This window comes from Petaurus breviceps, unplaced genomic scaffold (genome assembly GCF_028583685.1).
Source record: "Petaurus breviceps papuanus isolate PSGF00001 unplaced genomic scaffold, PetGlider_PUasm1.0 174, whole genome shotgun sequence".
NCBI lineage: Eukaryota > Metazoa > Chordata > Mammalia > Diprotodontia > Petauridae > Petaurus > Petaurus breviceps.
The window spans coordinates 22,344,729-22,371,599 of NW_027185761.1; the positions used below are offsets into that span (position 1 = coordinate 22,344,729).

General features: G+C 41.1%; 1 protein-coding gene across 2 annotated transcripts in view; it reads right to left on the reverse strand.

Moving 5' to 3' along the window:
* PPARG (peroxisome proliferator activated receptor gamma) overlaps positions 1–26,871 on the reverse strand; it is a 181,042-nt gene that overhangs the window by 21,968 nt on the left and 132,203 nt on the right. For both annotated transcript variants that reach the window (XM_069083913.1, XM_069083915.1), the window contains exon 6: positions 17,249–17,448. In XM_069083913.1, the coding sequence (XP_068940014.1) occupies positions 17,249–17,448 (200 nt within the window). The remainder of the gene's footprint in view (positions 1–17,248; positions 17,449–26,871) is intronic.

Genomic DNA, 26,871 nt, shown 5'->3' on the forward strand with positions numbered 1-26,871 from the left:
CCACATGCTCACTAAAGTCTGCTTGTACAGAGCAGTGAAAGGAAGGTCACCTCAGTGGAGTTCCTTCCTTGCTGGGAACCTTGGCAAGCTCTGATGTGAAACTGGGCTCATGGTGGTGTCAACTGGTTTAGCGATAATACCAGAGAAGACTTCAGGGTCTGCTGAATGGGGATCAGGGTGACCTTTAAAATCTTAGTTTACTCTTATGTAAAATGGGGAAAATAGAAATGGATGGTTTTTAAGACTTTACCAACAAACCAACAAATAAATAAGTAAATAAATATCCTCTTATAAACAAATTATAATGATATGATAATAAATAGTAATCTCTTCTAAATTAGGATATAATAATAAATAAATTATAAATAAAATCCTATTCTCTTCCAGTTCTATCAGTTGAAGGCTTAAGTCAGTTATTCATTGTTCTTCAGTTGTTTTAGTCCTGTCCAACTCTTTGGGACCCCATTTGGGGTTTTCTTGGCAGAGATACTGGAGTGGTTTGTCATTTCCTTCTCCAGCTCATTTTTACAGATGAGGAAACTGAGGCAAACAGGGTGAAGTGACTTGCCCAGGGTCATACAGCTAGTAAGTGTCTGAGGCCAGATTTGAACTCAGGAAGATGAGTCTTCCTGACTCCAGACCTGTCAGTTATCCATTGGAAGAAACAGTACTGGCATTATAATCCTTTGGAAGTCCCAATCTCTTGACAATCCAAATTAGTACAACTCCAGTATGATCACTCAAGAAATGTGAACGTTCTCTAACAACCAATTCAGTTTAGTTATACTGTTAGCAACCCTAACCAAAGAGCTTAAGAGGCCAAGAAGGAGTTAATGGTCCTGGTATAGCTCATGGTATCTCTGTCTACCTCAGCCTTCAGCAGGAAGGAGGAGCCCAGGAGGGCAGTAAGCCTGCCTTCAACAACAGGCCTTCCTCCTGGGTTTTTAAGATACAAGCTTCTCTGTAATGTCAAATCTGTAGTTTCCATTTTTCAGTCTGCTTTCTGTGATTTCAGAAGAGAAGATGGTGTTCAGACTTCTGTCTTCAGAAATGATGTTACTATGTGAAGAAGAGAGAAGAGAATGCCAGCGGATGAACTGTCTCAGATCAGTATCCATTGGGTTTTCTTAGGATCCTGGGGGAATCAGAGTCTTGGAGCCAGAAGGTACCTCAGAAGCCATCTGGTCCACCCCCTACAGAAGTAGAAAGGACAGTGATTGACCCAAGGTCACACAAGTTATTGGTAATAGAGCTGGGATTCAAGTATAGATATCTTAACTCCAAATGCCAATGCACTTTTCACTCAACCCAATTAATAATCAATCACTAAATATTTATCAAGTGCCTATTATGTGCCCCACACTGTAATAAGTACTCCACTGCCTTACACTATACCATGTTATGGTGCCCTTAGGTGTACATTGCTGTGAGGTCAAGAATGACTCAGATTTCATGTAGAACTTTAAAAAAAAATTCATTCATGAGGGCGGCCAGGTAGCACAGCAAGTAAGAGCACCGGCTCCAGTGTCGGGATGACCTGGGGATCAAATCCAGGGTTCAGACATTTAGCACCCACCCAGAAACACCTGGCCATGTAACCTTGAGGAAGTTACTTACCCCCAATTGCTTAGGGGAGGCCAGGTGGCTCAGCAAGTAAGAGCACTGGCTCCAGTGTCGGGATGATCTGGGGATCAAATCTGGGCTCAGATACTTTGCACCACACCCAGAAATAACTGGCCGTGTAACCTTGAGCAAGTTACTTAACCCCGATTGCTTAAAAAAAAATTCATTCATGTATTTCATATGTATTGTTAGACATTATAGATAAATATACTGGTATCTTTTCCCCCTACTACACCATCAGCCCTTGGAGGGCAAGGATCATTTCCTATCTAAATTTTACATATCTCTTAGTAAATGTTTATTGGATCAGAAAATTATTTTTTTTAGAGATAGCAAAGTCTGTAGGGACAAGAGTAGGGAAAGGGATGTCACTTCAGTTGAATCTTTTCCCTGTTGGGAACTCTCGTGAAACTCTTGTGAAACTGGGCTTGTGGTGTTGGCAATGGATTTAGAGATAATACTGGAAAAGGCTGCTAGAAAGACCTAGATTCATCATCCCACCCCTGATACATTCTGACTGGGAGACCTTGGGCAAGTCAGTTAAAAATCTCAATAACACCCCCTTCCCCCAAGGCAATTCTCCAATTCTTTTCAGTTGTGAATCTGCATGGGTTCAAAGAATTTCCTCACTAGTAGTTCCCTATTCCCATGAAATCACAGGTCTGGTCCCAAAATAAAACTGTCTTTCAAAAGGCAGTGGAAGGACAGCTGAACTCAGAGTCATAAGACCTGGGTCCTCATCTTGGTTCTTCTACCTCCTAACTCTCTGTCCCAAGTCATGTCCCTTCTCTGGGCTTCTGCTTGCCCATCTATAAAATGGGCAGAATACTATTTACTCTGCCTACCTCACTGGGACGCTAAGAAGGAAATATTTTGTCACATGTAAAGTTCTAAAAGAAGGTGAGCAATTATTATTTTTATTATTTTGCTCCTGCCTTGCTATTGAAGTACTTCTCAATAGCCAATCACGCAATCACATACTGGGGATGCTTTGATAGAAATCAGATAAAGTGTGGCCCCTGCTCACGTGAATCTATGCTAATGAAATGTTGGCTCTCTTGTGTACTTCTAGAAAAGATTGCCACAGAAAACTTCTAAGATGCTGTTGCACTGTACATAATATTGACTGTAGAACCACCTATCATTCCATATACGTGTGGCTTTACTCTTTGGACATGCTTCTATCCAATGGCACTGACCCTCAGTCCTGAGGATATGCACAGAGCACTTTCTCCTCAATGGAAGCCCTTTATCTGGAACCATGCCCTAATAAGTCACCCCTGTGACTCTGCTCTTCCCCCTCACCCTCTAACTACAGCTCTTGGTTCCTGTTTTTGAGACTGTGATAGTTAAACTCTGGGCACAAAAATCCTGCTAATTCTTTCTCCCCATTTAACAACAATGTGTCTTTAACCCCTTGGCAATCGATGGTGGTCAGGATTTCCTGGCAATAAACACTCAAGGACAAAGAAAAGAATCTCGCACCCCCACCACACCATACCAAGCCTTTCCAGTTTTTTCCCCCTTCAGCATTTCAGGTGCCAGCTCTGCTCAGATGGTGCTGAGCTGGAAGAGAATTTGGGGTATTTATATGCAAATGAGTGGCACATGGGGCCCACTTGACCAGGGAGCTCTTTATTCCATTTAGTCACAACACTTATCTTGGATGCTGGGCAGACTAGGATATTTTCATTGTACTCTGGAAATCCATACAGGCCAAGGCCTTTTTTGGTCTCTGGGTGAACATTCTGATTGTTACCTTTACAATATATGCATAATCCCTCTGTCCTAGAATATTTACCTTCTAGGGGAATCTGCCATTTAGGGGCCATCAGACTGTACAAATAGTAATGAGTAATTAATTTACATCCTTGGATTGTAAACAGTTAAACTTTTCATCACTTTTACACAAAGCAATAATGATGAAATCTGCTACCTATCTTAAGACTTAGTGAAAAGATAGCAGTAGATTTGCATTAGAGAGAGCTGATCTCTCATAATTGAGAGTGGAATTTGGCCTGTGAAATTCATCTTGCATCACTGAATTAATATTGCATCCCTGTGCCAAGTTTTTCCTGATAAAGGATACTTAACTTTTCTGTGTATCGTATGCATTTTTTTAAATCACAGACAATTGAGGTATGGCATTGAAGGCCCTTCATAATTTATCCCAAATCCAAACTTATCTTCTACCAGCTCCCCTTCACGTACTCTATGAGCCAGTCCCAGTGGGCGAGTCAACATCTCCTATTCTACCTAGGATTTCCGATCTACCATATCATTGGCTGCAAAAATACTCATTCTTTATGTTATTTTCAAATGTCATTTTCTCTGGGTCCTTTTAATTACTCTGTAAGAGTTCTCTTTCCTCTGAACTACCAAAATAAATTTTTTTTTTTTGCTTTTTGGAGGGGGAAGGTAGAGCAATTGGGGGTAAGTGACTTGCCCAAGGTCACATGGCTAGTTTTTGTGTTAAGTGTCTGAGGCCTATTTGAACTCAGGTCCTCCTGACTCCAGGGCCAGTGCTCTATTGACTGCGCCACCTAACCTCCCCCTACCAAAATACTTCGTACCTTTCTTAGGGCACCTATCTTGTATTATTATAGTTGTTTGTGGACATATCTTTCCAACTAGATTGTAAGGCCCTCAAGGACTGGAGTCATGTTTGCTTTATGCATAATAGGCATTCAATAAACGTCCCCTGCTAATCTCTTTTAATTAAAGAAATGTGTTGGGTGGCTAGGTGGCACAGTGAATAGAGCACTGGCCCTGGAGTCAGGAGGACCTGACTTCAAATACGGCCTCAAACACTTAACACTTACCAGCCATGTGACCTTGAGCAAGTCATTTAACCCCAATTGCCCTGCCTTCCCCCCTCCAAAAAGCAAAAAAAAAAGAAAAGACATTAACATCGTTCTTGGCCAGTATATAGTATCATTGGCAGCATTATTATTCTAAAAATTCTCTCCTCTCTACATTCAGCCTCAAGATTTGATGCTAAGAATTGGGTGCTAACAATGGAAATGAAGATACTGCATCCAAATGGCAGATGCATAATTGGGTTTGACCAGGATGAAAAACATAGCCACATGAAGGTTTCCAACCTAATGCAAAACTGGATTTACAGTCACAGAAAATAGGAAATGTTGAACAAGGAACAGCAAAAATCTACCATTCCAAATAAAATATAACCTACTGTACGAGAGGCATTATGACGTCTACAAGGGAAACAAGAGTTGGTTAACCTACCCAGAGCTCTAGGTGGGGGAAATTTCCCTTTGGATTACATTGAGGTAATTGGTTTGAATTTTCAGAAATGTCCTATAGCATGTGCTAGTAAGAAAAACAAGTCAGCACTGGCGTTAGGGACTCTTTGAGAGGACAGGGTTACAGTGAAGGGTAGGAACAAAGGGACATTTGTCTGGATAGAAGTGTGTAAACCCACAGAGACCTTCTCAACATCTGAGATTTTTATAAGTGGTTTGTGAAGGCAATCTTTAAATCTGTGGATGACAATAAACTTCTCTGGGTAGTGAAATGACACAGTTATGGGTATAGATTACAGAGAAGATCATCCAGGGCTAGTACTATCGGAAAGCTTCACGAGGCTGTGTAAGAGCAGACCAGTTCAAGGCAAATGAGAAAGAATATGTTTGGAGGAAAAGAATCCGAGCTATATTTAGGTTTTAAAATCCCAGTTATGACCCAGGAAAGGGAAATGGGAAATCACTGAGAACTGTTCCCTGAAATATCATCGCAATGTACAACCATAGCCAAAAAGGTCAATAAAATAAATTCTGGGTATCATCAGGAAATCTACAGGAAACCAACCAGAACACATTATCTTTTCTTTGTATAGACCACAGTACAGCTGGACACCTGGGAATTCTTTGCCCAGTTGTGGTTACCAGCATCCAAGAAAGGCTTAAAGGAACAGGAGGTTAATGAAATCATCAAGGAATTGGGGGTGGGGGGAGGTAAGGAGGCCGGATGCTGAATAAGAACAAATCAAAATATCTGGGAAGATGAAGGCTGAAAAAGTCAAGGTTGTCGGGTCATAGGATCATACATTGAGAACTGGAGGGAATTTGTAAGAAAGAAGGTGATGGGAAACATACCCAGACCTGTTTGCCAAATCTTGGTATTCTCTCTCGGAGACACTAATTTAAAGCTTGAAAGCAGTAAGTGCAAGACAAAAAGAAGTAAATGTTGTTTAACTCAGTGGACAGTAAACCTATGGAGCTCATTTATCACCTCAAGGGGGTGATACAAGTTGGAAATAAAAATGCCTTTAAAATGATTCAGATGAAATTCATGGATGAAAGAACCATATAGGGTTGTAAAGGAAAAAACAAGATGTCTGGGGCTCTATCTCATATCCTTGAGACTGACCTCTTGAGAGGCAACCATATCCACCCACAAAAAGCCTCTTGAGAAGACAGCAAAACCTGTGCTACCCGGACCACTAAATACAGGCGAGCCTGGCTTCCTGTCACATATTATAATGTAGCCCAATAGGGTATCTGAAAATGTCTTTGCTCGTTATTTTTCTCCATGTTTCTGATTGCATGGCTCTTGTGTTTTCCATTTACCAAATCACACATGAGTTGGCTATCGCTAAAGATAACAAGCCCCAAATATTCTGGGTTGACTCTCTCCCCTTGCTGGTTTCTGTCCCCACTTTTCCCTCTTTCCCTTGTTTATGATCCCAGGTTTGTAGAACTGAAAGGGACCTGAGAAGTTACTGAGTTCTACAATCAATCTACATCAGAGATTTGAAGCTGGAAGGGATTGCAGAGGTTACCTTTTCTAACCCACTCATTTTACAGATGAGGAAACTGAGACAGAAAGTATCAGAGCTGGGACCAGAACCCAGGTCCTATGACTCCAAATTCAGGGTTCTTTCCATTATACAACATTGCCTCTCTAACCCCATTATTTTAAGAATAGGAATTAGACCTGGGATTTCATTGACTCAGGGAGCTCCTTTGACCAACTCAGGTGGACACCTTGTCTTAGAAAGTTGAAAAGTTAGGAGACTTGCCCAGGATCACAAAGCTAGGAAGTGTCAGATGCAGGATTTGAATCCAGGTCTTCCTGGCTCTGAGACCAACTCTCTATGTGCTATGCCAAGCTGCCTCTGCATCCTGCTTCCTCCCATCTCATTTTACAGAAAAGGAAATGGAGTCCAGAGAAAGAAAAGAACTCATTCAAATTCACAAAATAGATGGATAAAAAAACAGGTACAAGTTTAGAATTCAGGTCTCCTGTCTCATAGTCAAAGACTATCCTAGAGGTCAGGTCTATTTATTTGAGGTTCTCATACCCTGGGGCTCTAGGGGTGGTGCCTTTGAATCAAGAACCGTTAAGTCCTCCAGCTGCCAGGTTAGTCCTGTATTAGACAGAGGTAAACATGAACGCCTATCAAATCTCAACTTTTTTTTTTTCCTGGCTCCTTTGGAGACTTAAATAAATAGAGACAAATAAACAAAAAATTTAATAGGTCCAACTACCCGCCTTCCAATGAACTAGAACACAACTGCAACTCGTAAAATTCTCTCTGCCAGTTGAATATCACTCAGTTGGCATAAACAGTAATATTGGCCCAACAATTGAGCAAAAACAAACGATTCAAGTAGTTTGTTAATTAGCTATATATATATAGCACATTATCTTTTTTTTTTAATATTAAGATGTGTGAATGTTCAAACAGGGCTCTTAAAAAACCTCTGCCAAGACCTGTCCATTGTACCCCTACCACATTTCTCCTGTCTTTCCAACCACAGAGCCACCATTTTATTACTGAATCAGGGCTTCAGTTCCTCTCCCTTGGACTTCTTGAACAGAATCCTAATTAAGTCTCCTTTGTTTCCACCATCTCCTGTCTCTAATCCATCCTCTACACAGCAGCCCAGAGAATTTTCCTATGACTTACATCAGATTATTTAATTCCCCAGCTCAAATGTGTCTGACACATAGTAGGAGCTTAATAAATGCATACTGATGAACTAAAAAGCCTCCAGGAACACTCTATTGGCCCTAGCATAAAATATAAACTCCTCAGCCTAATATTGAATGTTTTTTATATCAAGGCTACAGCTTACCTTTCTAGACTAATGCATGCCCTCCCCACCTCTACTTTCCTTGTCTTCCTCCAAGGTTCAGGTCAGACACCCCTTCCAACATGAAGTGTTCTCTGTGACCCCAACTTGTTAGCACTATCTCCCTTCTATTTACCTTTCCTTCTTGATTCTGTATTCTCCAATAGAAATGGCCTTAGATTTCCACCCCCCTCCCCAGCCCCAACTTCTCAGGGGTAAGATGTGGCTTCATTTTTATCTTCTTTTGGTGGGGGGAAGGCAAGACAATTGGGGTTAAGTGACTTGCCCAAGGTCACACAGCTAGTTACGTGTAAAGTGTCTGAGGCCAGATTTGAGCTGAGGTCCTCCTGGCTTCAGGGCTGGTGATCTATTCACTGTGCTACCTACCTGTCCCTTAATTTTTGTCTTCTTATGCTAGTACCTTATGTAGTGTCTATCATACAGAAGGCACTATGTCTATCAAATCGAACCCAAGATGTATCAGCATATATCAAACAAATCTGGAAACTGGTCAAGGTTATTTTTCAAAACGCTGTAAATAGAAATAAAAAAATACATATAAATGACCCTATTTGCATGGATTGATAGCTCCAGAAGCCTCTAGAACAGCCCCCTTTCTGCTCTGCTCTCACTGGTCTACTTTGGATTCTTTTGTTTTCAGATTCTCCTGGTTCCTCTTCTAGGATCTTAAGACTCGACCAATGACATCATTTTGATCAGAGTTGGGATGAATCCCACTCATTCCTATCACCTTCCTTACATTCAGTTTCTTTATGTATTAAATGGAGGGGTTGGACTGGATGACTTCTGGGATCTGTCTCCATCTCTAAACCCATGATCTCATAACTTAGCAGAAATGGCCTTTGATTTGTGCCCCCCCCCCCCCCCAACTACATTTCTACCCCCAAGGAATATGGTCAACTGCGGGTCATAAACCCAGTTCCTTGGAAGTTTTGTATTTCTGATTCTGCTTAGAACCAGCCACTTTTCTGGTGACAATAGTTCCTTCCACTAAAAAGAAAGTGCATAATTTCCAACGTGCCCATAGCAAACAGTATGTAATGCTCTGGGGCTCAAAGTCCAAAATAGTACAAATAGTATAAAAAGTTTTACTCACTATTTGTAGATAGAGCACAGCCGCCATCTCTTAGATATGGCATGAAAAGTTGGCAGACAGAGCCCAAGGGTTTGTCTATTTATTTATTGTTTTATGACAAACCACGGTGCTGAGAATGGTTTTTTTGAAAGCTGCCTTTTATTTGTTTTTATCCACAAACATGGAATCATGTGACAATGATACACCTTATGTGAATATCACTCCAGGGTAATAGTCAAACATAAGGCGCTTCCAAAGTCCAGCCAGTTATCAAATTGCCATTCATGGAACAGAGCACCAAAGTTCATCTATGAGTTCCCCCGACCTCCACAGTTCAGTGAGACCTCTGCTAATGGGTCAAGCTGCTGGAGGAAACTTGAGTTGTCCTCATAAAAGGCCACTTCCTCTGTGCACTGGAAAGAAGGTACTGGAAGGACAACCTCCTCTTAAACATCTGTCCTACTGGAATGCTGTGGAGTAGCTCTTACTTCCTTTGTCCTCTGCTTAAAATGTACAGCAGCAAAGTTCTCAGTTAGACATCAGAAGTGGGCACGTTATACTCAAAATACCAATCTTAAAGTGGTTTCCCTGTTCCCTAAAAGGATAGTAGGGCAACCTTCTTCTCTAGCTCTCTGACACATTTATTTATCAGATTAGCTAGTTATCATCACTTTGGATCATTTAGAACAGGGGGAAGTTCTTAATGGTGTCACATGCCCTTTTTTGGCAGTCAGTTGAAACCAATGAAGCTCTCCTAAGAAAATATGTTTTTAGAGGCAGCTAGGTGGTACAGCGAATAGAGCACAGGCCTTGGAGTCAGGAGAACCTGAGTTCAAATCCAGCCTCAGACACTTAACACTTATTAGCCGTGTGACTGTGGGCAAGTCACTTAACCCAAATTGCCCTGAATTGCCCCCCCCAAAGAAAAGAAAATGTTTTTAAATGCACAAAATGAAAAAAATAGGATTACAAAAGAAACTAATTCTATTGAAAGGCAGTTATATAAGTCTACAAATAAACCTCTAAGTTCATGGCTTCCAATTTAAGAATTCCTGATCTGGGAGGTGGTGCACCAGAAGGTCTAAGGGGATGGGATACTGCCTCTTAATGCAGGAACTCAAGAAAAAGCTAGATGACCATGTATAGGGGGGTCTTCTGGGGAGAGATGCCTGAAATGCACTAGATGTCCTCTAACTTCCTCCTCCAAGTCCAAGATTCTATAGCTCTGATTTCTATGGCTTGAAAATTGAGAGCGCTTTGCTCCCAGTGGGTCAATAAAGGAGGCAGAGCAGAGCGAAGCACCCCCATTTCACCCAGATTCAGAGCAGTAAGGTGACAACGATGTCATCATGCAGCCAGAAAGCAAGAGAGTCTGGATGTGAGCCCAGGTGTCCTGACCAAGTCCAGTGTTCTTCCCTATACACGATGATCTAAGTGTATTGGAATATACTTAGATTCTTTTCAATACACTCATGACATAAGACCCAGCAGTTTTGATTGGGAGTAGACAAAGAAGGGGTCAGGGCAGAAGTATAAGCAAGAATATAACCGAGGGGATCCAGGGCAAGGTTTGGATGCTGGCCCAAGAAAGAGAAGCTGGGGTTGCTTTGTATGCTGCAGAGAAGATGCTAAAAAGCAAACCTTGCCTGTGTCACAAATTTGCTTGGGGTAGTAACTGGGTAACTGTACACATGTATGGTACAGATGAGTAATTCAGTGTAATTTTAAATCGCAATCAATCAACAGGTACATTTATAGGAAGACTTGATTGCATTTGCTGAGAACCAGCCTACTGTCATGGAAAGAACACTGGAAGTGAAGTCAGAAGAACTGTGTTCAAAGTTTAATACTACCCTGAATTACCTGGGTTATCTCGGACTAGGCATTCTCCTCTCTTGGTTTGGATTTCAACATTCGTAAAACCCTGCTCCGGTTCCCAATTCAGCTGTACCATTCTTATCCCTTAGATCTCCTCATAATAGAAAAAAAAAAAGTCCAGGACTGATAGGGCTATTATCAACAGGATCTCTTAAAAGGGGTCATGACCATCAATGGGAAAGCAAGCAATAATGTAAATGTTAAAAATGGCCCCTCTGAAAAAGTCCCTTTAATTTCCCTCCCTCCTCCTGGGGCTCTGAGTTATGGGAGCAGGCTTCTCTTGTCCTGGCCTGAGCAGCAGTAATGATCTCAGTCCCAACAGGGTGTGTAGTGGGATTCAAACAGCTTCAGCACACCAACCATAACCACTTTGTGATCTCCACCCTCTAAGGAGCCCTGACTTCTGAAAATTGTTTCCTCTCTAGGCAGCCATCTCTACTTTCCTAAGTCCTGGCCAAAAGATAACAGAACAACACCCTGGAGATAGACTTGACCAAAAGAACAACATGATTGTGTCAATAAAGAATGAACTGCTAGTCTTTTTGGAGATTGCTTTCTGGTTTTCCTCTCCCATATTCCTCCCTTTGCAACGACTTTGTTCTCCTGCTGCTTAATTTGATTTCGCAGGATAGCGAGAAAGCAGGGTGCCAAACAGCTTTACTTCAGCCTTGGCCGTCTGGGGAGTAAACTCAGTTTCAGATCGCCTTCCTTCTGCATCCACGACCTCTGCTCTCTCCCCTTCCCAGAGCACTCCTAATGGGAGTTTGGTCTGCAGAGGCCAAGGTTCCTCTGCTTGGCTCCTAGAATTTCCAAGGGGTAATAGTTTGCAGTTTTTTTACCATGAAAAGAGAAGCTCCCAATGGGTCATTAGTATCTCAAATAGTCTGCACAGTGGTTCACTGCCAAAGGATTTACCTGAAGTGAATTTTAAAAATGAAATGAGATGGGCCTGGTTTATGTAACCCTCGGAAACGTCTAGGAGAGCTGGGGAGCAACTGGTTGTATTAATTGAAATTCTAGATGCCTGAGCAAGTTTCAAGAATAATAATAAAAGGCATATATCTAGTTTTTCAAGGTTTGGAAAGCATTTTACATATATGATTTCATCTTATCTTCATGATAACCCTGTAAAACAAGTCCTATAATTAATATTACTCCAATTTTGCAGATGAGGAAACTGAGGTTCAAAGAGGCAACATTTAGAGCAGTTGATGAATCTGAAATCGAGGACCTGAGTTCAAATCTTACCCTAGAGACTTGCATGTTGTGTGACCCTTAGGCAAGTCACTTAGCCTCTGACTGCCTTAATTTCCTCATCTTTAAAATGGGGATAAGAGCACCTACCTCCCAGGGTTGTTGTGAAGATAAAATGAGATATTTGTTAAGTGCTTTGCAAAACTTAAAATGCTATATAAATATTATATTTCTAAAAATATCAATACTATTATATAAGTTAAGTAACTCATCCAGGGTCACATGACTAGTAAGTGTCTAGGGTAGGATTCGAACTCAGTTCTTCCTGACTCTCAGTATAGCTTTGACCTCTCCATCATCTGCATTCCCTAGTATTGCTACGACCGCTTTCACACTTGTCACTCTCTCAGAAGCCGTAGACTCTCTGACTGTACATGGGATTACTAGATCTGGGATGGGAGGCAAGGGTAGAGGCTGGGGCTTTTGGAAGCCAGCATGACCCTAGACTTGCTTCCCTTGCTGAACGTTTCTAAGTCTAGAAAACAAATGGAGTTTTCTTTTGGGCTCTTCTGCTTCCCCACTGAGCATCCTTCATCCTGTTTCTTGTCCTTCACCCTTAACGCTCTTGCTATCACTGGGCTGTGATAACTTCATCTAAAGGAACACAATTACATCTGATAGGGCATACAAACATTTTCATAGGGAAACGCTTCTAGATCCAAACAATCTCTAATCTCTAGGCATGGAATTTCAGGCACTGTAGTAACAGGTAGTGGGTGACAGGATTTTCAATATGGGGCCTACCTAGTGTCTTCCAAATACCAACACCAGGTTCTCGACCAGACAAGGGGATGTGGGGACTAAAGTTATGGATGGGAAAAGGAGGAAAGCAAAGGTGTGTAAAACACTTGGTCCTAATTCTATTGTATCCTTCCTCTTCTTCCCTGGCCAGATACCAAAAGATATCAGGTTTCAATTATTTACTGCCTTTTCTCTTAATACTGACTTTTGGAACTTAAATTCAATTTCCTTTGAGTAGAGCCCAGAAAGCAATCAATACTTGGTTAATCAGCCTTTCCAAAATGCAAACTAAAGAGACTGCATCCCCCCCCGCTATGATAGTCAGATAATAGAATTCCCGATATCTATTTTTGTATCTTTTTAAAAAACATAGTATATCCTTTAACAAAATTATACTTTTGGCTAAACAAATGACCACATGATTTCTTTGTGATGTAAATTTAGTATTTCACAGCCCAATTTTACCACTGACACTGGGGGAAGCAACATCTAGTCAAACCAATGCCCATCACTGCCACTAACACACCCACTTGGAAATTGGCATACATCATGAAAGAAGTTGAAGTCAATGGGATGGCTGTGCCTTAGTTAATTTCACATACAGAATCTGTACACAGATTGGCACAATCTCCTTGTCACTTTGATGCTGAAATCTTGTGCTTGCCACCTTCGGCATATCTACATCCCGTGCTGCTCCCTCAGTGAGATCAAAGAAGCAGTCGAAGGAACTACTTGGTCTGGCTTCCCCTGATGTGCATTTCTAAGCACACTAGGACCAGACAAATTTCTGCTCTTCCATAAGGCATAACCAATAAGGAATAATCAGGAAATTTTCCCAATATATGGCTCTCTCTTTTTTTTTTTCTTGCGAGGCAAATGGAGTGACTTGCCTAAGGTCACACAGCTGATAAGTGTCAAGTACCTGAGGCTGTATTTGAACTCAGTTCCTCCTGACTCCAGGGCCAGTGCTACTCCAGGGCTCTCTTTTTAAACACATCTATCTTCCTGGTTCACTTCTAAATGCTAAGAAAAGGAGGTGAATCTATCCATTCTTATAAGATCATCATAGTCTTTTTCTAGGTGAATTCAATGGATTCCTACAAGTATTTCTGCTCCTGGTATGGCTACACAGAACCCCGCAGGCCCTGTCATTAACCAGTCTTACCTCTGAAGCTACATCAGCACAATAACAACCCAAACCCAAACACATTAGAGTCATTTATCCCAAAGGATCAGATGTTTAAATGTGATGTCCACGGAACTTGGGTTGGGCTCAGGCTTGGATTGTGTCATGGAATAACCAAAAGCAAGTGCATCATGGGTTTGGGTCACATCTGACCTACCCCTCCCCCTCCCTACTGGAGTGGATCAGCACCAATCCATTTACATATTCAATATCTGGTCAACCCAACCAAGAGTTTTGTCTTTTGGCAAAAAGACCTTATAATTACAGGTTACCTTTCCCTTGACGATGACTCCTGGTTTGAGCCAAGTCATGTTACTTATTTGAGTCTCAATTTTCTCATCTGTAAAATGAGGGACCTGAACTATATGATCTGTAAAGGTCCTTTTTAATTTTTTTTGCTTTTTGGAGGGTAATTGGGGTTAAGTGACTTGCCCAAGGTCACATGGCTAGCTTTTGTGTTAAGTGTCTAGGGTTAGATTTGAATTCAGGTCCTCCTGACTCCAGGGCCAGTGCTCTATTCACTATGCCACCTAGCCACCCCGAGGGTCCTTTCTTTAGGGGGCAGTTAGAAGTAACAGTGGGATCAGGAAGACCTCAGTTCAAATCCAGCCTCAGACACTTACTAGCTGTGTAACCCTGGGCAAGTCTCTTTGCCCTGTTTGCCTCAGTTTCCTCTTCTATAAAAATGACCTGGAGAAAGAAATGGAAGACTGCTCCAGTATTTCTGCCAAGGAAAATCCAAATGGGGTCACAAAGAGTCAGACACATCTAAAAACAACTGAACAGCAACAAAAGGGTCCTTCCAGCTCCATAGGGTTTCAGTATCTATACCTGAAAGGAGTTTTAAAGAAAGGACAATAGATAGACCAATGCCCATATTTTACTAAGGAATAAACTATAACCTGGAGAGCTTAAGTGTTTTGCTAAAGGTCACAGAGCTTATCAGTAGCAGAGCCAAGTTTCAAACCAGATGACTCCAAATGTAATCCACTATCTAGTACCATGGTGACCCCATAGTTCCAAGTTCTGGGCCCCTGGCTCTAATCAGACTCAAGGAGACATGCTTATTGCAGAATTATTTTCATGAACAGCCTAAGGAGATGTACTAAAAAACCCCACAAAACCAAAAAACCTTCTATTACCCACTAAGGTAAAATAATAACTCTGATTTATATGGTGCTTTACATAGTTTTTGTTTAAGCCTCCAAACAACCTTTTAAGATATAGAAGTATATATGTATATATACATGTATTATTATATACATTACTAATACACATATATTATATGTATTATACTATTATATATAATAGTAGAATCCCCATTTGATAGATAATGAAACTAAGGCTCACAGACATGACAAGTCTTGCCCAGGGTCATGTAGCATATAAATGGTATTTAACCAGGATTCGAATCCAAGGCTTCCTTTCTCCAAGTCCAGTCCTTCCATCCCTCCTCCTTTCCTCTACTATGCCACACTGCCCCACCTAAGCTAGAAATGCCTGGGTCTATGGGGAACTCCTGGTTAAAAAGAAATGGCTTAAAGAGAGTCACCTTAAAACGTGAGTTTTTGTTGGGGATGCCCCATGGGATTTCCCACTTTGAGCACGCCCAGTATATGGATGCCACTCTTAAGGTCCTGCCTTGGCCACTCTCTGGTTTCCAATTACCTCTACACTGAGGAAGCCTGATTAGGTCTCTCTGAGGCCCTATGACGTCATTGAGTACAATATTGCATTTGTGTTCTGCTGGGGTGTGTTTAGCACAGCTTGTTGAACGGAATTGAATTGAATGCTGGCTGTCTCCTTGTTATGCCCAGGAAGCAGTTTTGCCTCTTGACTCAATCACCATTTTCCTCTTGCTCATTAAAGGGGTTCCATCCTGCGTTATCAAGTCAATGCCCAGGGCTCCTGGGTCAAAGTCTGTGGCCTGCCACAGAAAATTAGAACAAGGAGAGATCTCAGATAACCAACTCAAGATGGCAAGGAAGGAAAAGCCATTGCTCTGGAGTTGGAGGGTCTGGGCTCCTTTTTCCACCTAAGTGACCCTCACCTCACTGGGCCTTAGTTTCCCCATTTGTAAACTGAAGAAGTTATACTAGATGACCCCTTGAGGTCCCTCCCAGCTTGAAATCTGTGATCTTATAAATCCAACACCTGCATTTTACAGAATGGGAAACTGAGACCCAAAAAGGAGACATGATTTGTTTCAGATCATGAGCTGGTTAGTGGTAATCCTGGCACTAGAGTCTTAACTTCCTAGTCAAGTTTCCTTTTCACCATTCTGTTATTTCCTATCTAATTCCATGTTCCCAGCCTCCAGAAATTAATGCCTTTTCCTAATAGCACTCTGGCTTCGAGTTCTCCAGACACAGTTGATAAAGCACCCCAACTTTTTTATGGTAGCATAAAAGATGGGAGACATTCTTGCACTTCATTTTTACATTTTATATTGGGTCACTCCAGGAGTTTTCCTGAGAGGCATGAGACATGTTGCATGCCTTAAAAAGATTGTTGGTATCTTTCATTTTTACATCAACTACATTTCCCAATATCTTGGTCTCCCAAAGAGTTATGCTTTACAGGCATGCCCTTAAAATATAGCAATTCTTTTTAATATCATTGCCAAGGATTGCCCCTTTTTCTTTTTGGAGGGGAGAAGGCAGGGCAGTTGGGGTTAAGTGACTTGCCTAAGGTCACACAGCTAGTTAGTGTTAAGTGTCTGAGGCTGGATTTGAACTCAGGTCCTCCCCACTCCAGGGCTGGCGCTCTATTCACTGTGCCCCACCTAGCCAGCCTGATTGCCCCTTTTCTAATGAACATTTTCTATGTAACAAGGAAGTACAATTAAGCAAAATGGGTTAATGTATTTGCCCTGTCTCACAACATATGCCTTATTCTTTACCTGTAATCCACCATCTCTCTGTTGAGAGGAGGAAGTTATGCCAAATGCCTTTCCAAGGGCCTTGCTTAGGTGTTTCTGCTTAAAGGGTTGCTGTGCTTAAGTCTTTCGTCTTCAGAAAAAGGACATACACACCAACTGAAGAAGAGGGGTGGCATCATGAGGGGAGTGGGATTATTCCTTAAGGTTAAGCAGACCAATGAATGCTAGAGGTCTGTTTTCAAGGATTTTATTAGGTGAACTTACATTTCCCCCTCTCCTTTTCTGCATGTTTACTCACCCTATCTAAAAACATTTCCTGTGTTCAGACTCAGCTTGAAGTATGTAACAGCCAAGAGCAGAAGGGTATTTTGTGTGTGTATGTGCATGTGTGCGTGTGCGTGTGTCTGAGAACATGGTAAATCATTTACTCAAAGGAAAGAGAAAAACCGCCCGCCCCACCAATGAAGATAGCAAAAGAGAAAACCAACTGATTTGTCTGTCGTCTTTCCTGTCAAGATCGCCCTCGCTTTGGCTTTGGTCAGAGGGAAGGACTTTATGTATGAGTCATACAGATGTTTTGCCAGGGCCCGGAGATCAGCAGACTCTGGGTTCAGCTGGTCGATATCACTGGAGATCTCAGCCAACAACTTCTCCTTCTCGGCCTGGGGCATCCGCCCAAACCTGATCGCTGCAGAGGAAGAAGGAATGACAGAATGAATCATTGTGTTCCTGGTGCTCATAATGTTCTCCTCTCCCAGTCCTCATAAACCACCCCCTCCCCAAAAGCTGGGGCTCTGGTTTCTTTCAATGGCCTTTCCAGAATTGCTATTTCACCGAGTGCCACAAACAATAAATAATGATCAATTATTGGATTCATTAACTGTACAAAAATACACACACACACATGTATGTAGATACACATGTAGCATATATGCATATAAATGTGTATTTTTCAGTTAATGAATCCAATAATTGTTATCATGTGTATGTGTGTGTGCATATATACACATAGACACTAGAGAGAGAGAGAGAGAGAGAGAGAGAGAGAGAGAGAGAGAGAGAGAGAGAGATACAAAGAGAGAGAGACAGAGAGCCAAAGGAGGGGAGAAAGACAGGAAGAAAGGGGGGAGAGACAGAGAGACAGAGACAAAGACAGAGAGAGGAAGGGGAGAAAGAGGAGAGAGACAGAGACAGACAGATAGATAGACAGAGACAGAGAAAGGAGGAGAGAGTACAAAAGAAGGAAAACAGGAATTTATTCTTTTGTAGGATTCAGATTAAGAAGGGACCTTGGAGACAGTGTAGTCTAACTCCCTGACCTTGCTGGGTGGGTGTGTGTGGGGGGTCCTGAGGTCCAGACAAGGGCATTGACATGCCCAAGGCCACAAAGGTCGAAAGCAGAAGACTGGAGATAAACCACGGTCTGACTCCAAAACCCAAAGCTCTTTCCACTGTGGTTTTACCTCGGGGGTCAAATGTAAACTCTGTTTGGCGTTTAGAATCTTTCTGGCCTTATTACACCCTCTCCTTTTACATAGGCACTGTCTAATCTAGCCAAAGAGGGGCCTTCTTACTGCTGCTCACACACGGCTCATCTCCAGCCTTCATCCTCTTGCATTCACTCTCCCAGTGCCTGGAAGGGATTTCCTCCTTGCTTTCACCTCTCAGAATCCTTACTTTCCTTCTGAGTTCAGATCAAATTCTTCATAAGGCTTTTTCCCCCCAATCCCTCCAGGCAATAGTGTCTCCCCACCCCAAATTACCTTGAATTTATGTATTTATTGAATACATATTTTGTATACACACATACATGCACACATATACACATGTGTTTATATGTACACACATATATTTACACATACATGTTGTGGCTTCTTTTAAAATGTAAGCTTGAAAGCAGGAACTGATTTACTTTGTATCCCCAGAGCCAGTATCCAGTGCTTGGAACAGAGTCCTGCACACAGGAGGCTCTTAATAATTTATGGATTGTCTGATTGATCATACCACACTTTTTCTGAATGAACATGGATTGACTACCAGCTCAGGGCAAGGCATTATTGTGAGCACATGTTGTGGGACTCAAGTTGTCACAGACATTTTCTTAAGTCCTGATGGAACTTACAAGCCAGAAGGGGAGAGAAGTCCATGGATCCTCACCCAACTATGCAGATTGTGTTTCCAGGCCTATCCCTGAATTCCTTTTCCTCAAAGAACTGTCTCTCTGCTCACATTTGGGCACTGTAACTAGGGTTAAGTAACAGTATATTTTTTCAGGGGTGGGAGGAAGTTTAGAAGAAAGAAAGGAAGAGGCATTTGGGAGGAAGTGGGGGCCTGGGGTAGAATGATCCATTTGTAACCCTTCCAACTTCTGGTACCTTCTTTTCCCATTGTAAGACCTTCCCTTATAGAGCATTTTTTAACTGCTAATTTGGGGGTGCATACTTTGGACCACAACTTGTTCCTGTTACAAGATTTGGATCGCTTCTTGATACAACATACTATTAAGCCAGAAATAGCATTTCCATCAAGAATGCCAATAATCCAAGGCATGTGATGACTGGAAAAGAGCAGAGGGCTCTAGGGGTCAAGGAGTCTCTGTTCTGGTCCCTGGCTCTATCGCGGATGACCTCTGTGATTTTGGCCATGCTAGGCCTTGGTTTCCTCATGTAAGTTTGGACTGGATGATTCAGCTCTTATATGCTATGGTTCTCTGCAAAACCATTGCCCAGTGGTTTTTACTACAGGGTTCTCCTAAAGAAATAGCCCCTTTGCATCCTGGAGATGCCAAACCACCATTTCACCTCAAATGCTCAGCATCGGCCCAGATCGGGCAAATGTCCATCCTAGTTTCCTCATCAAGCAAATGAAAGAGTTAGGACTGGATGGAAGGTCTGTAAAGCTTCTTCCAGTTCTAAATCCTACCCATCTGTTTCTTTTGGAAAACTCCTCTGCATCCACCAGACTCACAAAAAGAGAAAAGTCAGGAGGAAAGAGAAATTCACCTCATGGTTGAGAACACTTGTTCGGTCATTTCAGCTGTGTCCAAGACTTCATGACCCCATTTGGGATATTCTTGGCAAAGAGACTGGAGTTGTTTGCCATTTCCTTCTCCAGCTCATTTTACAAATGAAGACATTGAGGCAAACAGAGGTTAAGTGACTTGCCTAGGGTCACACTGCTAGTAAGTGTGTGAAGCCAGATTTGAACTCAGGGCTTTCTGACGCCAGGCCTGGAGCCCTATCCAGGGCTGCACTGAGAGTCTCCTGAGATCCCTTAAATAAGCCTGTATTCAGAAATTTCCCAACATGTCCCCTGCTCATAACTACCTTGAGTGCAAATTTAGGAATTGACAATTGATAGATATGTACGAATCAACTATTTATTCTCTTACTCCATTTGTTTTGTTCCATAGGGATGGTAGATAAGTCTTCCTTGGAAGATAGGGCAATGCCCAATGGTATGGTACAGCCCCAATCCTGATTGTTAGGGTACTGGGGAACAGGTCCTACCAAAGCACGAAGTTTCACAAGAGTAAAAGGAAACAAGAAGGGGGGAAGATCATGGGGGCTACAGCTGGAAGGGACCTCAGAGAGCATCAGATCTAATTGTCTAATTTTACAGAGGAGGAAACTGAGGCCCAGGGAATGAAAGTGATGAACCCAATGTCACAAAAGTAGCAACGGGAGAACTGGGATTTGAAATGAGATTCTCAGGCTCTATACCTTGTTCTTTTTCTTCCTCCTCACTACACCCTCCTGTGTCTCTGTTGCGGGCAGGATGGCGAGGGAGAGCAGCAGAGTATGTTGGGGAAAGAATTTTTCATATTAGAGAAAAAAAAAAGAATTCTTAGAATTGACTTCCAGCCAGGACTGTGGATGACCCACTGTTCGTTATTTCTAGGCTCATGTTGTGCAACCGAAAGAAATCTCAGCCCTATTAGGTTTCATAATGCTTTGGGTCTAATAGTAGTCTGTGGGATGGCTTGTTTCAGAGTAACAGAGAGTAATATATGGAAAAGGAAAGGGTGGCACTAAGATGCCACTAAAGAGGAAATAAATCTGACATGGACTTCTTGAATTTTAGACTTTGGAGGAACTCTGGGAAATCATCTTGACAAATTGCTTTGCTTTCTAGAAGATGGAACTAAAACCCAGAGAGGTTAATCAAGTTACCCAAGGCCACACAGCTCATGGTTGGCATCTTGGACTAAAGCCCAGGTTTTCTGACCCCAAGGTGCTTTCTATCAATCAAAATTAGCATCAGTCAAAAACTATAGGTATTTTACATTTTTTTTCATGTTTTCATGATACTTTCCCCAAACTGATCATTTTTTGGAATATATTGAAAAGGTGATGCCTTATTATTTTTTAATTACTGGAATATGAAAGAGCTTCTTTTAATGGCTATAATTCAACTACGAACATGAAATCTCCATATGCCAATCTCTCTGAAAAAGACTAAATCTTAGGAAGCCAATTTTCTGACCCATCAGCTTTGGTATCTATAGATGATAAGTAGGTTATCTGAAAAAAGATCTGAGAGTCCTGGTAGCCTGAAAGCTCCGTAGCAGTCAAGGAAAGGAGTGGGGAACCTGTGGCCTTGAGAGTCCTCAAGTGCAGCCCTTAGACTGAATCCAGACTTCACAGAACAAATCCCCTTAATAAAAGGATTTGTCCTATAAAACTCAAGACTCAGTCAAAAGGCTGCACCCAAGGACCTAGAAGGTCACATATGGCCCTGAGGCCTCAGGTTCCCCACCCCTGGCTCAAGCATGTGATTTTTTCACCAAAAAAGTGAATTCAATCTTAGGTTGAATGAAGAAGCAGTTACTCCACTGTCACCTGCTCTGGCCAGACAACATCTGCAATCCTTGTTTAAGTTTGGACACAGACATATTTGATGGGTGACCCAGGTGGTGAAAGGCCTGAGGATCATTCCATATGAAGACCGTGTGATGTTAAGATAGGAGAAGAGAAAATTCAGGGTGAAAGTGATAGCTTTAAATATCTGATGGCTTGTCCCATGGAGAGGGACTTGATGTGCCCCAGTGCAAAATCTTCATGCATTTTTGGAAGACATGGGATAATGAATGCCTTCCTTCTGCCTGTCTCCCACTGTCTCCCCCCTTTTGTTTGTAGGGTTCTGGTGCAACTACCTTAGTTTTAGGGCATCTCTGGGGTGGAAGGCAGGACACTGCAGTGCATGCCCCCCCCCCCCCCGAGTATTTTTTTCAGAGTTACAAATGCAGTTTCTGCACACCTGAGAGAATACTTCTCAAATGCTCCCTGAAACTCCTTATGAAACTGAATTTCTCACTTAAGCAATTCTGTCTTGGAGCTGACCTTATGCCTACTTCTGCCCACTGGTGGAAGGTGGAATCTTCTCTGGGTTTTTTTTACAGTAGGCTTTTGTGCCCTACCTGCATGCGGAAGTCATGACTCTGATAAAAAAAAAAAAAGACTGGTCAATTCCTAGAGGTCAAGAATGAAAGTGATGCCATTTTCTATGTGTACCAGCCATCAAAGTACCAAGAGGTACATGGCAATGGCTTTGGTATTGGAGGATCTGGATTCAAATCTTACCTCTGTCACTACCTGTGTGACCTTGGGTAAGTCATTGAACCTCTTTGGTCCACAGTTTCTTCATCTGTAAAACAAGGACTAGATGACCTTTGAATTTTAGTTTTATGATTCTAGGAATCCAATAAAACACTCCTAACCCTTACTTGGATCAATTGAACACATCAGCAACCAATAATTAAGAGCCTACTATAGGGGAGGAGCTGGAGGTATGAAGACACTTGGCACACAATAGGTCTAAAAATAAAGAAATGTTCATTGACTGAGATAAAAGTCAAAAAGTCGCTGACCTCAAGGAACTTTTATTCTATTGGCTTAAATAAGGTTTTCGAGGTAGAATTTGGGGAAAAGGGGTGCTCTAGGAGGCAGAGTGATGTAGTGAATTCAACTTTGTCACTAATTAGTGGTGGACAAATGAATTCATCTTTCTGGACCCCAATTGGCCTACTTGTAAAATGGGGAAGTGAGACAAGATTATTTCTTTTAAAAAAAAGTTTTGAGTTCCAATTTCTATTCCTTTCTCTTTTCTTCCCCACCCCGCTCCCTGGGACAGTAAGCAATTAGATTTGGGTTATACATGTGTAATTATGTAAAACATTTTCCATACTAGTCATTTTGTACAAGAAGACTTGAATAAAAGAAAAAAATGAAAGAAAGTGAAAAATAGCATGCTTCAGCATGCTTTTTTAAAAAAAACAACAACAATATCAGTTCTTTCTCTGGAGGCAGTTTGCTTCATCATTAGTCCCTTGAGATTGTCTTGTATCATTGTATTACTGAGAATAGTTAAGTCATTCACAGTTCTTCATCAAACAATATTGCTGTTACTGTGTACAACATTCTCCTGGTTCTGTTCACTTCACTATGCATCAGTTCATGTAAGTTCAGGTTTTTCTGAAATCATCCTGCTTGTCATTTCTTATAGCACAATAATATCCCATTACAATCATATACCCCTGCTTGTTTAGCCATTCCCCAATTGATGGGCATCCCTTTGATTCCTAATTCTTAGACACCACAAAAAGAGCCACTCTAAATATTTTTTGTAGAAACAGGTCCCTTCTTTCCCTTTCTTTGGATGTCTTTGGGACACAGACCTAGTAGACCTAGTAGCAGTATCATTGGATGAAAGAGTATGCACAGTTTTATAGCCCTTTGGGGATAGTTCCAAATGGCTCTACAGAATGGTTGGAGCAGTTCACAACTCCACCAACAATGCATCAGTGTCCCAGTTTTCCCACATTCCCCCCAACATCCAACATTTTTTTTTTGGTCATATTGATAATATGATAGGTGTGAGAGGGTACCTCAGAGTCTAATTAATAGTGATTTAGAGCATTTTTTCCATACTACTATAGTTAGTTTTGATTTCTTTGTTTGAAAACTGCCTGTTAATAATTTATCAATAGGAGAATGATTTTATAAATTTGACTCACTTCTGTGTATTTTTGAGAAATGAGGTCTTTATCAGAAATACTTGTAAAATTTTTCTCAGTTTTCTGCTTTCCTTATAATTTTGGTTACATTGGTTTTGATAATGTAAAACCTTTTTGATTTTATATAAAATTATCTATTTTACATTTTGTAATGTTTTCTATATCTTCTTGGGTCCCAAATTCCTCCCTTATGCATAAATCTGACAGATAAAAATATTCCATGCTCTCTTAATTTGCTTATGTATCACCCTTTATGTGTAAATCATGCATCCTTTTGACCTTATCTTGGCATATGGTGTGAAGTGTTGGTCTATATCTAGTTTCTGCCATACCTTTTTCCAGATCTAGTTTTTCCAGAAGTTTTTGTCAAATAAATGAGTTCCAAAAGCTTCAATCTTTGAATTTGTCACATACTAGATTACTATGGTCATTTACTGTAATGTAATTTGTACCTAATCTACTGCAGTGATCCACCACTCTATTTCTTTTCCCCAGGAGGGGGAAGGTAGGGCAATTGGGGTTAAGTAACTTGCCCAAGGTCACATGGCTAGTTTTTTTGTGTGTGTGTTAAGTGTCTGAGGCTGGATTTGAACTCAGGTCCTCCTGACTTCAGGGCAAGTGCTCTATTCACTGTGCCACCTAGCCTCCCCACCACTCTATTTCTTAGCCAGTACCAGAGTGTTTTGATAATTATCTCTTTATAATAAGATTTGAGATCTGGTTTTGTTGTTTTTTTTTTTTAATTTTTTCTCCCATTGATTCTCTCAATACCCTTAAGCTTTTGTTCTTCCAGATGAATTTTGTTATTATTTTTTTCTAACTTTATGCAGGAGTTTTTTGGTAATTTAATTGGTATGGCATCAAGAAACAAATTTAGTTAGAACTGTCATTTTATTTTATTTTTTTAAGCAATCAGGGTTAAGGAAGTTGCTCAAGATTACATGGCCAGTTATTTCTGGGTGTGGTGCAAAGTATCTGAGCCCAGATTTGATCCCCAGGTCATTCTGACACTGGAGCCAGTGCTGTTACTTGCTGAGCTACCTGGCTGCCCCTAAGCAACTGGGGTTAAGTAACTTGCTCAAGGTTACATGGCCAGGTGTTTCTGGGTGGGTGCTAAGTGTCTGAGCCTGGGATTCGATCCCCAGGTCATCCCGACACTGGAGCCGGTGCTTTTACTCGCTGTGCTACCTGGCCGCCCCCTAGAACTGTCATTTTAATTATATTGGCTTAGCCTATCCATGAGCAATTAATATTTTTCCAACTGTTTAGATATAATTTTATTTGTGTGAAGTGTTTTATAGTTGTATTCATATAGTTCCTGGGTTTGTCTTAGCAGGTAGACTCCCAAATATTTTATATTTTCTACAGTTATTTTAAATGGAATTTCTTTCTATCTCTTGCTGCTGTTGTTTGTTGGTAACATATAGAAATGCTTATGATTTATGTGGATTTATTTTGTATCCTGCAACTTGATAGCATCTTCTCATCTGCAAAGACTGATAGTTTTGTTTCTTCCTTGCCTATTTTAATTCCTTCCTTTTTCTTCTCTTATTGATATAGCTAACATTTCTAGTACAATATTAAATAATAGAGGTGATAATGGGCATCCTTCCTTCACCCTGATTGTACTGGAAAGGCTTCTAGTTTATCCTCATTACATATGATAGCTTTAGATAAATGATTATTCCCAAATGTTTTCCCAGTGTTAAAATTCTGGTACATATTGCTTCTGAGAACTACCTTTATTTCCTAAAAGACATAAAGTATGGGGGAGAAGGAGAAGATAAAATTAAGGCACATTTTCTTTGCTCTTGGGTTCCTCCTGTTGTCACCAAAGAGCAGCTGATAAGCGGATTCAAAATCTAGGTTGAAAATTCCAACAGTTTCATATTTGTGATTATTAATTTCCTAGGAATATTTTACTTACTCTGGTTAAAGAAAGTCAATAGTGGTACACTCAATGAGCTAAGAATAGCTTTGATGGATGCTATGAATTTCATGTAAGTTACGTATGTGTGTCACACATACACACAAATACTTTTATGTAGTACACACTTAAAATTCAGCCAGCTTACAACTGGCTAGGAACAGATTTCAGCATCATATATTTAATACAATACACAAACTCCAAGCTTGAGCTGTAGTTAGGTTCTATGCTTTTGGAGCTGTGTAATAATACTAAGGAGCAAACTGGTCCAGTATTCAAATTTTTGCCTAGATGTGAGGGGAGCCATGAAGACAAATGCTAATAAACTAAAATGGATTCTTAATAGAATAAGAAAAACAGGAAAAATAGGGGACACAGACTAATGCTAACTTCCTATGAAGGCATACCAGTCCAAATGGTGGATTTGAAATGGTGTCAGATGCTTGACAATGAATAGGGATGTGTCCCAAGATTAATTTGTCCCCTTTTTACATATGTTTGCTTGTTTTGCAATAGTCTCATCATGCAAACTTAGGGCTGGTGCAAAGCTCTGGTGCGATTCATAGAATTGCTGCCAATAAGCTGTTTTTCCATTTCTCTCTCTTGAGAAAGAAACTTGGGAGTCTGTGGTGCAGTGTAAATGAAGCCTTGCCTGATCTGGCAACCAACAAGTTCTCATGTCTGAGCTCCTCCAAGATAAATCGAGAAGCAACTTCAACACCAGCACTACTATTCTTATGAAGGAGTGGGGATGGAAGGATACAACATTTTTCTTAAAGGGAAGATAATGGACAACTGTAGGGATAAGGGCAAAGTCAGACTGGAGGGCATTTACATATCTGGTGGCTGGCTCTGGAAAAGGAGAAGCAGGTGGTTGTAATAGACCTTCTAACTCATCACTATTAGCCCTATGTGGTAATATAGGCATTGGTTTAGACTGCAGCAAGAAGAGAAGAATAATCTGATGCTTAAATCTCTTGACTGACAGTGGGCAGGAAGACAAATGCTAATTAACTAGAGGATTTAATTTTTTAATTTCAGTTAAAGCAATTATTTTCTCTCCCCCTAGGCAATTTAAGAGTAAAGTAGATTTTTAATAGAGTAAAAGCTATAGGAAATATGAGGGGAAGATATTTGGGGGAATGAAGCTCCAAAGCCTGAATTATTGA